Source organism: Prionailurus bengalensis, chromosome A2, assembly GCF_016509475.1.
Source record: "Prionailurus bengalensis isolate Pbe53 chromosome A2, Fcat_Pben_1.1_paternal_pri, whole genome shotgun sequence".
NCBI classification, from domain to species: domain Eukaryota; kingdom Metazoa; phylum Chordata; class Mammalia; order Carnivora; family Felidae; genus Prionailurus; species Prionailurus bengalensis.
The window spans coordinates 60,328,511-60,343,508 of NC_057348.1; the positions used below are offsets into that span (position 1 = coordinate 60,328,511).

The 14,998-nt window shown below is 54.1% G+C and overlaps 1 protein-coding gene across 11 annotated transcripts in view; it reads right to left on the reverse strand.

The window, feature by feature from the left end:
• CAMK2B (calcium/calmodulin dependent protein kinase II beta) overlaps positions 1 to 14,998 on the reverse strand; it is an 80,993-nt gene that overhangs the window by 49,477 nt on the left and 16,518 nt on the right. For all 11 annotated transcript variants that reach the window (XM_043588354.1, XM_043588351.1, XM_043588348.1 and 8 more), the window contains exon 2: positions 1,861 to 1,955. In XM_043588354.1, coding sequence (XP_043444289.1) covers positions 1,861 to 1,955 — 95 coding nt within the window. The remainder of the gene's footprint in view (positions 1 to 1,860; positions 1,956 to 14,998) is intronic.

The following is a 14,998-nucleotide window of genomic DNA, read 5'->3' on the forward strand; positions in this document are numbered from 1 at the left end:
CATTTTGCAGGTATAAACCGCGGGTGGGGCGCTTGGGGAGCTCAGTAGGTAAGTGTAGACCAGCTCGGGTCATGATTTCCTGGATCGTAAGTTCAAGCCCCACATCGGGCTCTGTGATGACAGCTCAGAGCCTGGAGCCTGCTTCAAGTTCTGTGTCTCCCTCTCTGTCTGCCCCTCCTCACTCATGCATGCACTCTTTTGCTCTCTCAAAAATAAAATACAACATTAAAAAATAAACACACAAACCAGGGAGTGTGAAGGTACTTTAGAGGAGCTGTGTGATTCCATAGAAATATACCCACGTGCTTTTCTGCTTGAGCCTCACAAACTCCTATTCATCCCTCGAGACCCTCCCCTGTGCCTGCACCCAACACAGGCAGTTGTAGTGGCTTCTGTGGATGTGTCTGCTCAGGGCCAGGCATGTGGAAGGGGCTGAGTAAACCTGATGGGTGAGTGAGGGTCTCCCTCACTAGTCTGGGGGACATCTGAGGGTGGGCTCTCTCCTCCCATCGTGAGCTAGAACAAGCCTGTGTTCCGCCTTAGAGACTCCACACGTGCAGACATATCCCCCAAAACATAGTTAAAGCCGGCACCCCACCAGCACCCCCACCCAGCGTCGGGGAACACAGTAGTAACCGCGTTCAGGAGGCACTCGCAGTGCTGTCTTTAGCATTACCATTACCGCCATGGTCCAAACATGGGGGCTGAGCTGTGCAAGCATGCACGCCCCAGGGCTGCCCTGGCCCCCAGGCCTCATGGAGTCACCCCCTCCGGGCCCCCTCGCCACAGCCAGGCCCACGGGAGGCAGTCCCCCAAGCAGCTCCCCAAGGGGCCTCACCATCAAGGGATGGTCAGGACCTTTAGTTTCTGGATCTGCCCAGAGCTTCCCCACGCGGTGCTCAGACCCCAAAACAGGCAGCAAACACGGAGGACGTGGGACTGACCCCGGCTGGGTGCCCCAGGCCCCTCACCATGAGCGGGGACAGGAGTGCCCACCCCTGGAAACTCTCGGGCCCGAAGGCCTGGTACACAGCACAGCAAGTACACAACATCTACACGCAGCTCAAAATATGGCACTAGGTCACCCGCTCACTCCACTGGACTGTCCACCCCAGAGCCCACGGACTGAGGCAGCTCTCAGCCCCAGTTCCAGTAGGGACTCAGGCCAGCACTGAGTACACTCAGTGCCCCTATGGTCAGAGAAGGAGCCTGTGTCTGGACACTAACTGGAGGTCCCCTGGGAGGCCAGAGAGCACCCCAGGGGCCTCACTTGACTCTCTCTCCACCCAGGTGTCACCCGGCCTCCATCCTGGCCCTGGGGTCAGAGGACCCAGGGGACCCCCATGCTGCCACCTCAACAAAGGTCCTTCGGGGGTCCTGCCCCTTGCTCCCTTTGGGGCTATCTTTGAGTCACCTGCCCGTGTGCTACTCCACGACTTGGACCTCAAAAGAGCAGGATTCTGTGTGCCCACAATGGGCCGCCACCCAGCAAGGGCTTGGGGTGTGTAGCGTGGGTGGGATGAGGCCACGTGCCCGGGGTCAGCTGCAACCCAGCACCACTCCCCGCTGCAGGCCCAGAGCACAGCCCTGCCCAGTGCAGGCGGACGGCCCCCTAGTGCAGACGACCTGGAGGGATCGTGCTGGCAGCCGGGTCACTACAAATCTTCAGGCCACCGAGGGCTCCCACCTCCAGCTCTCCCTGAGCCCCCAGACCAGGGTCAAGGTGGGATCTGGCGTGAGGGTACGGGTCCCTCTCTCCGCCCTCCCGGGCGGGAGGCACCACTTCATCCGGCCGAGTTCTGTGCCTGCGTGGGCCCGGCCCATGCCAGTACAGCCCACGCCTACACGGCCCACGCCTACCTCTGGCTGACAGCTTCTTGGTGTTGATGATCTTTGCTGCGTACTCATGACCAGTGCAGAGCTTGACACAGCGCCGGACCACAGAGAAAGCCCCCCTGCAGAGAAAACGGGGGACACAGGCAGGAGAGATGATTAATCTCCCTGTGAGCACCCTGCACCCAAACCACAAAGCCCTGCCTGGGCAGACGTCCATTTGAGGAAGAGACACCAAATGGGTCTGCCCTCTTTCCTTGGCGCCAACCTGACAGGGACCCTTTCCCTGGCCTGGGGGACACCCCGGTGTCCTTCAGGGTCAGCTGGGCTGAGGGCCTGCCTGGGGCCTCCTAGCATGCGCCCTCAGGCCCTTGGCACCAGACCGGGGGGCCCAGTGAGTCCTCCCCAGAGCAACCAACTGGCCCCACTCCAGGCAGTACAGCCGGCACGGGACTCATCGAAGGTTTCAGAGAGAGGGAGGAGCATCGTGTCACTGAGCCGCACGGCTGGAGGACAGGGCCCCTCCCTGGTCCGGAGGGGGCGCAGCGTCAGGGCTGAGAGCCAGAAACCTGAGAGAGCTGGTTACCACTGCGATGCCATCTTGAGAGGCCTGAGGACCAGCCACAGACACTGCCCCTGAGAGGAGGCGGGTCTGCCAGAGAGCAGACAGCCGGTCTGGGTCCCGTTAGAAGGTCCAGTTTTTAAGAACGCTAGACCAGGCCTATGAGCCGGGGCCAAGGAGCCGGAACAGGAAACGACCCGGGCGGTGTCTCAGGCCAGGTGGGTGGCCACTGGGGACGGGCGGGTGCACCCCTCCGCTGTCCTCCCCACGAGGCCCGTCAGGCATGGGACCCCCAGGCCTATGCAGCCAGATAAATCCACGGCCACCAAGCCCCCAGTTCTGGGTGATGCCCAGGCAGTGTCTTAACGAGAGAACGCTCTTGCTACACAACAGTCCCCGCATCTATGGCTTCCTTCCGGCAGCTGCAGTTACCCACGGTGGGCCAGAGGCAAATACTCCTCCCAACACGTGGTCAGGTCAGCAGCCGCCTCATGCTGTGTCACAGGCCTGTAACAGTCACCTCCGTCACCGCCTTACGGGGCTTTTTACCCCATTGGGCCGGCGCAGAAAGGGCGCGTGTGGTGTCCACACGGCTTTCTCACAACGTGTTGTCACACCAGCCTCCCTTCACCATCCTTGCTGTGTCCCTCCCCGAAGCTGACTCAGAAGTGCAGCGAAATCACAGACGTGCGCTCGGGACAGACACTGTGTCCACAGGGCTCAGAACTACACACGATTTCAGGCGTCCTCTGGGAGTCTCGCAACCTACCCCCGCTGACGAGGGAGGACTTCTGTGACCTTTCTTAAGACAAAACTTCCTTAGAACGTACTACTGGTTTCCTCGGAAAAAACTAAATAGTAGGACACGAACCCTAACCGAACGTTTTCTTCACCACCCAGACTGTCATAAGCAACGGTGGCACTTAGGGCCACGTGTCTGCTTTTTCAATGTCCGCCCAAGAACCGGGCAGTGGCTGCCCTGGGGGGCAGGCAGGTTGGGGGACACGCACTATTCACCCCACACTCTCTGCCCCTGTGATTTTCCTCGCTACATAAGAAAAAATATTAGGAAAGGATGATTATTTTGACCCGCAAAGGAGAATAACCGCCAACTTCCTGCCGCCCTAGCTTCGAATTCTACTCTGGGCTTCCTGTCCACACCGCATCACCCTCTCTGAGCCTCAGTTTCCCCATCCATGTAAGGAGTGAGAAAAACTCCCGGGGCTGCCTGAGGGGTGAGAGAGGCATTGTGTGGCCACCTGCCTGAGACTGCCCTGGGCTGGTGCTCACCAGCCTCGCCCCCTGCTGGCGCCTGCACCAGCCTCCTGCTCGGAGCGATAGCATGGCATCTGTGGACCTGGGCTGCCATCGGCTTGCCCGGACAGGGGCTATGCATGCCTCTGTGGACAGTCAGAATTTCCTGGGCCAGAATAGGACCTCACAGCGCAGGCCTACCCCCAGCCGGAAGTTGCCAACAGCCAGATGGCACGTTTATGGCAAGCCGGGGAGGCCCCCAAGGACAGGGGAGGGCTCATCCTGGGAGCAGGGCCGGACCCATCAGGCCCTTCCTCCAACTGCTGCCCAGACAGGGTAAGCACAGGAATGAACAACAGGGAACCAGCAATCCTCCCGGCATTCGGCAGAGTGTGCATGAACAAAAGGATACAGAGCCAGCGCCCAGGGCTCTGGACAGTCAGCTATGCCCACCTGCCCGAGACTGCCCTCCACCCCACGTCCTGGGGGCCTGCGTCCCTCCCATGCCAGACAGTGCTTTTCCTTCCCAGAAGCTCTACACCTGGGACAGTGAGGGCTTGTTGTGAGGCCGAGGGCAGGTGGGCAGTGGACAGACGCCGGACATGGAGGAAATGAAGAGGGCAGCAGACATAGTGCTTGCAGCAGGCACTCAATAATCGAGCTCATGGGGAGCTCATTAGACACAGGCCTTTTCATCCTGATGTCCTGCCTGCCAGGTGTGAGGAGGGCACCTCCTGAAGCCCCTCTGCGGGGGTCCTGTTGCCCAGACTAGAGAAAAGTTCTAGAAAGAGCTGCCCCCATCCCTCTCTGCCATTGGTCATCTGCACCCCAATGCCCATCAAAACCCACTGCAGGACAAGTGGCTGAGCCTGGGGCATGGGTCTGCAAAGGTAGATGCCGTGGAAATTGGCGGGAGAGGCCAGCCAGGTGCTCACGGCAGTCCCCAGGCACGGAGGGAGAAGCTGGCAAAAGCAGGGCGCGCCCAGGGGGCCGGTGTGGCCGCAGGTGACCACCGCTCCTTGGGCTTCTGGTTATTGTGGACCTCCAACCTCTCCACCTCACGCTAAGCATTGGCCCCTTCACCCTCAGCTGTCCCTGCAGAACCGCCTGAAATCGCTCCTCCCACATGAGCCACCTTCCCTCCCTGCCCCTCTGCTTCCTCTGTCCCCAGCGGCTCTGCCAGTGGGTCCCAGGTGTTGAGTTGTCGCCAGGAGTCCCCCAGAACCGCCAGTACGGAGAAGCATGTAGCATGTGCCATTTGGGCCACCTGCTGTGGGCCCCAACATCCAGCTGAGGCCCGCAGCCTCCTCCCTGGGGACTCGTAGCAACATCCCACCAGAAGAGATGGCGCTGACAAAAGTGCTGACAAAGGTAGGGTTCGTGTGCGCTGAGCTCCCAGGATGGCCCCGCGGTAACCCGGATTTTTTGTGAGCCTTGGAACCAGCAAGGACGCTAAGCACGTTTCCTTTTCTAATTAGCCTCGCGTGATTTTCAAAAGCCCCATAACAGGGCTTGCTGCCCTGGGCCTCATGATCTGAACGCTTTATTCCACTCACTTTAAAAAGTGAGTTCAACAGCAGCCGCCAGGCCTGTTATGCGGCAACCTGGAGGTTCAGAGCCAGTCCCCCACCAGGCCCTCCTCACAGGCCCCACCCTCCTGGCTTCTCCCCACAAGCGGCACTGGCAGCAGCCTGCCACGGGGGTCCCGGGGCCACTGGACGGGCAGCACGGGGCGGACCTCACCTGGATGCGGTGCAGGACCCGCGGCCCCAGGACCGCCAGGTCTGTGCCTCTTCGGGATTAAAAGGCACGTCCCGTCCTGTGCTGTACGGGGTGCGGTGGGAGGTCTGCCGGGCCCCTCACGGTTTGATCAGGGGCCCCACGGCCTCAGCCCCTCAGAAGACGCCCCCCATCCCTCCCCAGATGCCCCCGGCCCGGTCTCTCCCTGTCGTTCTGGGGGCCGCCCCTTCCGCTCCATCCGCACAGCCAAGCGCATTCGGCCCCGGGGCAGACCGCGGGGGGCACAACAGCAGGGGGGGGGGGGTGCAAAGCTCGCGTGTGGCCGCGCGGTCTCCACCGCCGGTCTCCCGACTGTCCCCACCACACGCCCGCCCCAAATGCCACCGTGAAACCTGCCGCCGACGCCGCACCTGCAGGGAGGAACTTGCCCCTCCCAGCCCTGCCCGCCTGGCACACCAGCTCAGCTCGCACCCCGCCCCTGCCGGCCCCGCCCGCCTCCCCCCCCTGCCCCCTCCACCCCTAGGGTCCTTGCATCCCTGCCCCCTCCGGCCTCGCCCGGTCAACCTCTCCCAGTCCCTCCGCCCCGGCCCCGCCCCTGGAGGTCCTGCCCCCTTCCGTCCCGCCCCTGCATCCCCTGCCCCCTCCGACCCCGCTCCTCCACCCCAGCCCCGCCCGCTTGCCCTGCACACCAGCTTAGCTTGCATCCCGCCCCTTGCCGGCCCCCCCCCTGTCGTCCCCTCCACCTCTCCCGCCCCTGCATCCCTTGCCCCCTCCGACCCTGCCCCATCAACCTCGCCCCGCCCCTCCGCCTAGGCCCCGCCCGCCACGACCCTGACGGTCCTGCCCCCTTCCGTCCCGCCCCTTTCGTCCCCTCCGGCCCCGCCCCATCAGCCTCGCCCCGTCCCTCCCGCCTCTGCATCTCCGTCCCCAGATCCCGCCCCGTCAACATCGCCCCGCCCCTCCGCCCTGGCCCCGCCCACCAACCCTGCACACCAGCTTAGCTTGCACCCCGCCCCTGCCGGCCCCGCCCGCGTCGTCCCCTCCACCCCTCCAGCCCCTGCATCCCAGCCCCCTCTGGCCCTGCCCCATCAACCTGGCCCCGCCCCTCCCACCCCTGCATCGCCGCCCCCGGGCCCCGCCCCGTCTACCTCGCCACGCCCCCTCCAGCTTCGCACACCAATTCAGCTCGCACCCCGCCCCTGACGGCCCCGCCCCTGACGGCCCCGCCCTTGCCAACCCTCCCTCCCCTGTCTACCTCGTCCCCACCCCTATCGGCTCCATCCGCCCCGCCCCTCGCCTCTGCCGGGATCACACCCCTTCTGTGGACCCCCCCCCGCCCACTTTCTGGGCGGACACTGCGGGGCCGCGGCACCCCCTCTCTGCTCCCCGCTTCCCGGGCCACTCCCTGTCCTCGTCCGGTCCCGCACGAGGCTCATTTGCGGGGCTCAGTGGTGGAAGGGTGTCCCCGGGGCCTTCCCGGCAGCGAGTTTAGCCACGACCCATGTCCCCGTCCTTGGAGGGGCCGCCGCACCCCGGGAGAGTCTCACAGTTTAGAGCCGAGAAAAGCCAATAGCGGCGGAAGCACTTGGCTGGTCCTGCAGCTTCGGTTGCCATCGCACGTTAATAAATGGGTGTTCTGGAACCTTCCTGAGACTGTCCCAGTCCATCCTGCGCGGCCCGGCCTGCCCCAGGCAGGCTCTGCTCGGGGGCGTCGGGGCCACAGCTGGGCCCACCGACACAAGTCGGGGAGGCCTTCACCCCTTCATTCCCGTTCACCTCCATGATCAGCTGCTATTTAATTCGTGTGTTCTCTCAACGCTCTGTCCCACCTTTGAGTGACATGAGCTCTTGGGGATGAAGGAACAGAGGTCCCCTGATATTTTCAGTCTCCAATGAAGCAGTTGGGTGGCAAACAGTAGCTTCTACATGAAACAGACGACTGGGATTGTGGTTTTTATGTATTTTCCTGCCAATAATAATAATGAAATATGATCCATGCTCATGGGAAAAATGGAGGCAACAAGATGTTAGAGACCAAGCAAACCGCCTCAACTTAGAGGCCAGGAGGGTATGTAAGCCTCCCTGCCTGCCCGCCTCCCCGCCAGCCTCCCCTCCGGCCTCCCCGGCCCTGGGGTTGGAGTGATGAGGAGATGGTGCTGGTCCCCGACAGGACTTGGGCAAGCGTGTGTCCTGCTGGCCTGGGGTCCTGCTGTGGGAGTGATGTCCAGGGCCGGGCCCATGAAGGCTGCCCACCCCCCAGCGTCAGGCTGGCTCTCAGGGCCCTGGGGACTGCGTTCCTCTCTTGTCCAGGGAGGAAACGGGGAAGCGGGCCTGAATAAGCCTGGCTGCAGACCAGTGTGGACAGCATCTCACTCTATTTATGAACACCCATGCCCCCGCGGCCTCTACGGCACCCACACCAGCCACGTGTGTGAGCGCCTGGGTGGTGTACCGCCTTCCGTGTTGACCTTCACTGCACACACCATCCCCACTCTCTGACCTAGATCATGACTCCTCTGAGCAGAGAACAGTCCTTCCATGGAGACAGCGCCTCCTCGACTGGCAGGCATCTGGGACGTTTCTAATGTCCTTCCTCATAAATGGGCTGCTGCGGACACCTCGGTTATCCGCGGAGAGTTTCTTTCCAAAGGCACAACAGCTGGGTGAGTCACAACCCACAATGACACAAGTTCTTGCCATGGTCCCAGTGTCCAACCCTGGCGTTTCCCAGGCCCTCGGAATCCCAGCTGCTCCCAGCCCCGAACTCTGAGCCCAGGTAAGATGCTAAAGCTATGCCTCGTCCCTACCCTGCTAGTGTCCTGGAGCCGCCTTAAAAAAGCACCACAGGTTGGTGGCTTAAACAACAGAAATGTATTGTCTCCAAAGGCCAGAAGTCCAAGATCAAGGTGCTGGTTCCTCCTGAGGCCTCTCCCCAGCTACCGGGGGTTTGCTGGGGACCCGGTGCTCCCTGGTTTGTAGAAGCATCACCCTGATCTCTGCCTTCATGGTCACGTGACATTCTCCCTCTGTCCAAATTTCCCTTTTTAGAAGACACAGTCATATTAGATGAGGGGTCGTCCTACACCAGGGTGCCTTCATCTTAACTAATCACATCTGCAACCACCCTATTTCCAAACAAGGGCATTTTCTGAGATACTGAGGTTAGCATTCCAACATACAAATCCTGAGGACACACAATTAATCCAACACACACACATGCTGGTCCTTGACTCTACCTTATGGAGTCTGCCACTGGGTGCACCGGGCAAACGTTTCCCAAATTATGTCCCTCAAATATTAGCTCCACAGGATGTTAACACATGGTAGGTACTAGGGGAGCTCTGTGGGCAAATAGGTTTGTGAACCAGTATGTTAAACAGTGTTTTCCTTCCTCCCTCCCTCCTTTCTTTCTTTTTTATTGCAGGACTTCTCAGGGCGTTAGTATGGTCATAATCTGTACTGTGAATTTCCAACTCAGGAGTATGAGACGCAGCCTTTCCCTGACTTATTTCACCACAGAATCTTTATTCAAAAAGTCTCATGAAGGCCAGGACTGGGGGCAGAGGAACTTCTAGTCTAAGGCCTCCATACTGACCCCTTTCTGAAACCCTGTGTGGCCCACTGAAGTCCAGCAACAGAAGTCTTCTGAACGAGTCCATCCACAAAGAAAGAAATGGCGGGGACATGGCAGAAATGCCCCCCGCCAGCCAGCCGACGCCCCCAGCCCACCTGCGGACACATACCCAAACACGCTTCACTTGGGAGTCTTGTGGGCACATCTCCGAGTCAGAACCCTGCAGGGCCCCCTGACCACGTGTGCTGCACGCCCTGACAAGATCTAGCTGTAAGTAAGCACAATGGTAACTAGTCAGCGGAACTTTCTACAGTCGCATCAAGTTCGCACAGTCCTACACAGATGATGAGAGCCTGGCCTTGGCACGTGTCCATACTGCTTGATTTAAGTCCCATGGCTCACACGGCCACCCTCAGCACTTCCCAGACCCACCACCCCTCCCCACCACAGCTGGGACCCCTTGGGTCCCGGTCGTGCAGGCTGCAGACATCCTTGAGGAGTCTCCTGAAGGGCTCAGGCAGCAAAGCTGACGGGAACAAGAGGGTGAGCACCAGCCCAGGGATGCGAGGAGGTCTGAAGTGGGAGGAACACCCTGGGATTATTTAATGGGGCAGAATTACTCTGGGAAGATGAACAAGTTCTGGAGACGGTCGGTGGTGGTTATGCGATGCTGTGAATGGACTTAGTGCCGCTGAGCTGTACATTTAAATGGTTACATGGTACACTTTATGTATATTTTACTACAGTGAAAAAAACAAGGGGAGAACACTAAGCCACGCCCACGCTAAACCACAAAGGCAGGAGTAGCCATGTTAATTTCATGCAGAGCAGGTTTGAGCAGGACAGTTACCAGGATAAAGAGGAGCATCACACAATGATAAGAGGGTCACTTCTCTAAGAACGGATAACAAGCCTTAATGTGTACACGCCCAAAGAGAGTGAGCCAAACCACCTGAGACAAACACTGAATGAACTGCAGGGAGAAGTCGATGAATCCACGATTATGGCTGGAGACTTCAACACCCTCTATCAGAAGTGGACAGACCCAGGAGCACCTGGATGGTTCAGTCCATTGAGCATCTGACTTTGGCTCAGATCATGAACCCATAGCTCATGGGTTCAAGCCCCATGTCGGGCTCTATGCTGACAGTTCAGGGTCTGGAGACTGCTTCAGATTCTGTGTCTCCCTCTCTCTCTGCCCCTCTCCCCACTCAGGCTCTGTCTGTCCCTCTCAAATAAATAAATAAGCATTAAAAAAAAAAATAGGTAGTAGACAGACCCAGTGGGCAGAAAACCAGGAAGGCCATAGCTGAACTCATCGGCACCATCGCTAGACTGGATCTAAGAAGGCTCTATAGACGACTTCACACAGCAACAGCAGAACACACATTCTTCTCAAGCCCCGTTAACATTCATCAAGACAGACCACATTCTAGGCCACCAAACACACCTTAACAAATTGATAAGAACAGAATCATACTAAGAATGCTCTAAGATCACAGTGGAATTTAACTAGAAACACAGCAAGATAGCTGGAAAACTCGACAAACACATGGAGATTAAACAACACACTTCCAAAACTAACAAGGGTCAAAGCAGAAATATCAATAAAAAAATTAAATATTTTTACTAAATGAAAAATGAAAGAAAACTTAACAAAATTTGTGGAACACAGTAAAAGCAGTGCTTAATGGAAATTAATGTCATTGAATGCATATATTAGAAAAGACTACTTAAAATAAATAATCTAAGCTTCCACCTTAGGAAACTAAAAAAGAAGACCAAGTTAAATCCAAAGTAAATAGAAGATATAATAAAAGAGCAGAAATCAATGACATTGAAAACAGGAAATAGAGAAAATCAATGAAACTAAAACCTGATTCTTTGAAAAGATCAAATCGATAAGCCTTTAGCCAGGATAAGAAAAAAAGAGAGAGTACACATTACTAATATCAGGAATGAAAAAGGAGCCAACACCACTGACCCCACAGAAATTAAAAGGATAGTAAAGGGGGGCGCCTGGGTGGCGCAGTCGGTTAAGCGTCCGACTTCAGCCAGGTCACGATCTCACGGTCCGGGAGTTTGAGCCCCGCGTCGGGCTCTGGGCTGATGGCTCAGAGCCTGGAGCCTGTTTCCGATTCTGTGTCTCCCTCTCTCTCTGACCCTCCCCCGTTCATGCTCTGTCTCTCTCTGTCCCAAAAATAAATAAACGTTGAAAAAAAAAATTTTTAAAAAAAAATAAAAAAATAAAAAAAAAAAAAAAAGGATAGTAAAGGAATACTAGGCCCACAAACTTGGTAACATAGATGAAATGAACCAATTCCTTGAAGGACATAGTCTGTCAAAACTCACACAAGAAGAAACAATCTCAATAGGCTTGTATATGTCACAGAAATTGAATCAATAATTAATAACCTTTCCAAACAGAAGGCACCAAGCTCAGGTGGGTTCACTGGTGAATTCTACCAAACACTTATGCAAGAAGTTATACCAATTCTTTACAATCTAGGAGGGGGGGGAGGGGAGGGGAGGGAAAGAAAAGAAAAGAAAAGAAAAGAAAAGAAAAGAAAAGAAAAGAAAAGAAAAGAAAAGAAAAGAAAAGGAAAGAAAAGAAAAGAAAAGAAAAGAAAAGAAAAGAAAAGAAAAGAAAAGAAAAGAAAAGAAAAAAAGAAGCAGAGGGAATATTTCTTAACTCATTCTGTGAAGCCATCATTACCCAAACCAAAAACATTACAAGAAAAGAGAACTATAGACCAATAACTCTCATGAATACAGATGCAAAAATCCTCAACAAAATATTAGCAAATAGTATCCAACAACGTATGAACAGAATTAAACACCATGGCCAAGAAGCATTTATCCCAGGTATGCACGGTTGACTGGCTCAGTATTTGAAAACCAACTAACATAATCCACCACATCAACTGATTTAAAAGGAAAAATCACATGATCATATCAATAGATGCAGAAAAAGCACTTGACAAAATACATCCCCATTCACAATAAAAACTCAGCAAACTAGGAACAGAGGGGAACTATCTCAGCTTGATAAACACTGTATTAGTTCAAAATGTCACACAGTCTGGGTGGCTTGAACAACAGGAATTTATTTTCTCACAGTTCTGGAGGCTGGAGGTCCAAGATCAAGGTCCAGCAGGGTTCGGTTTCTTACATGAGCTCTGTTCTCTTGACTTGCAAGTGGCCACCATCTCACTGTGTGCTGACATGGCCTCTCTTCAGTAGGTGCACATGGAGAGAGAGCAAGTGAACTCTCTGGTGTCTCTTCTTATAAAGACACTAATTCTATTAGATCAGGGACACACTCTTATGACCTCAACTAACTTTAATTGCCTCCGAAAGATTGAAATACAGTCACATTGGAGGTTAAGGCTTCAACTTATGAATTTGGAGGAGCAGGGCACAGTTTAGTCCATAGAAAGCACCTACAAAAAACCTACAAATAACCTCAGACTTTTGGAGAGAAAGTAGATACTTTTCCTGTAAGATCGGGTACAAGGCAAAGATGTCCCTTTTTATCACTCCTTTTTAACATCATACTGGGAATCCTAGCTAATACAATAAGACAAGAAATGGAAATAAAATGTGTACAGACTGAGAAGAAAGAAATAAAACGGTCTTTTTTTTTTTTTTTTTTTTTTTTTTTGCAGATGATATGATTGTCTGTGGAAGAAGGCCCCCCACCTGGACAAGTAAAACCGTCCTGGAATTAACAATTATAAAAAAGTTGCAGGAAACAAGATTAATGTACAAAAGTTAATTGTTTCCCTACATACCAGCAATGAGCAAGTAGAATTTGAGATTTAAAACACCATACCATTTACATTACTACCAAAAAATATACTTGGGTATAAATGTAACAAAATATGTATAAGATCTATAGGAGAAAAATCAACACTTTCATGAATGAAATCAAACCAAATGACAGGGATAACCAATGTCCATGGATAGGAAGACTCAATACCATCAGGATGTCAGTTCTTCCCAACTTGACCTACAGATTCAATGTAATTCTTATCAAAATCCCAAAAAGAATCAAACCTGATACTAAAGTTTGTAGGGAGGCAAAAGACCCAGAGTGGCCAACACAAGACCAGAGGAGAACAAAGTCCGAGGCTGACACTACCTGACTTCAAGACTTGCTACGAGGTTGCAGGAATCAAGAGAGTGTGTTTTGGTGAAAGAATACAAAATGCATCAACAGAATGGAATAGAGAGCCCAGAAATAGCGCACACAAATAGAGCTGATTCTTGACAAAGGAGGAAAGGCAAGTCAATGGAGAAAAGACTGTCTTTTCTTTTCTTTTTAAATTTTTTTTAACGTTTACTTATTTTTGAGACAGAGAGAGACAACATGAAGGGGGGGGGGGTCAGAGAGAGGGAGACACAGAATCCGAAACAGGCTCCAGGCTCTGAGCTGTCAGCACAGAGCCCGACGCGGGGCTCGAACTCACAGACCGCGAGATCATGACCTGATCTGAAGTAGGACGTTCAGTCGACTGAGCCACCCAGGCACCCCAAGACCGTCTTTTCAACAAAAGGTTCTTCTATAGTCTGAATGTTTGTGTTGCCCAAATTCACATGTTGAAATCTTAACTCCCAAGGTGATGGTACTAGGAGGAGGGGCCTTTGGGGGAGTGATTCGGTTATGAGGGTAGAGCCCACATGAGTGGGACCAGTGTCTTAGAAAAGAGACCCCAGAGAGACCTCTCCACACCTTCCACAGGTGAGAACACGGGGAGGGCACCTGTGTAGGAAGAAGGCTCTCAGCAGACACTAAATTTGCAAGCACCATGACCTCGGACTTCCAGCCCCTAGGACTGTAAAGAATAACTTTTCATAAGCCCCCAGGTCACAGCAACTTGAACAGACTAAGGACTGGAACACACACACACAAATGAATCTAGAATAGACTTTACACTTTTCACAAATATTAACTCAAAATGGATCACAGACCTAGATGTAAAAGGCAAAATGACAAAAGTCCTAGAATATATCATAGGAGAAAATCTAGGTGACCTTGGGCTTGTCAATGACTTTCTCAGATACATCACCAAAAGCATTTCCAAGAAAGAAACAACCAACCAAACAGGGTTGGTTAGGATCAGAGCTTCTGCCCTATGGAAGTGAGGGAGATATCAGATGGGCCAGAGACGAGAGGAGGAAACACATCGGGTGCAGACTTCTATTCCAAATACACAAGGGATTCTCTTCTTTCTTTTTACTGTTTATTTTTGAGAGAAACAGAGAAAGAAAGAAATTGAGAGGTGGAGAGGCAGAGAGAGGGAGACAGAATCTGAAGCAGGCTCCAGGCTCCACGCTCTCAGCACAGAGCCCAAACCCATGAACCGTGAGCTCACGACCTGAGCCCGAGTCAGCCGCTTAACCGACTGAGTCCCCCAAGCGCCCCCCAGGGAATTTTTTTAAGTTTCTTTCTTCCTTCCTTCCTCCCTTCCTTCCCTTCCTTCCTTCCTTTCCTTCCTTCCCTTCTTTCTTTTCCTTTCCTTCCTTCCTTCCTGCCTGCCTTCCTTCCTTCCTTCCTTCCTTCCTTCCTTCCTTTCATAATCTCTACATCCAACATAGGGCTTGAACTCACAACCCCAAGATCAAGAGCCGCGTGCTTTTTTGACTGAGCCAGCTGGCTGCCACGAAAAATACGCAAAGAATTCTTAACATGCAACAATAAGCAAACAAACAATCCAATTGAAAAATAGGCCAAAGGCAGGAGCAGACACCTTGTCAAAGAAGACAGAAGACAGAAGTCAGCATGTGGAGATGCCCCACAAACATGTGTCGTCAGGGAAACGCAAATTAAAACGACAACAAGATTGCACTTCATGTGGATCAGATAGCCCGAGATCCAGGACCCCGACGACGACACCCAATGCTGGATGCCAACCAGCAGGAACCTCGCACGCTGCTGGCAGGCACACGGCCTGGTGCTGGCACCTGGGGGACAGTTTGATGGTTCCTCACAAACTAAACGCACTCTTCCCATGGGACCCAGCCCTTGAGCT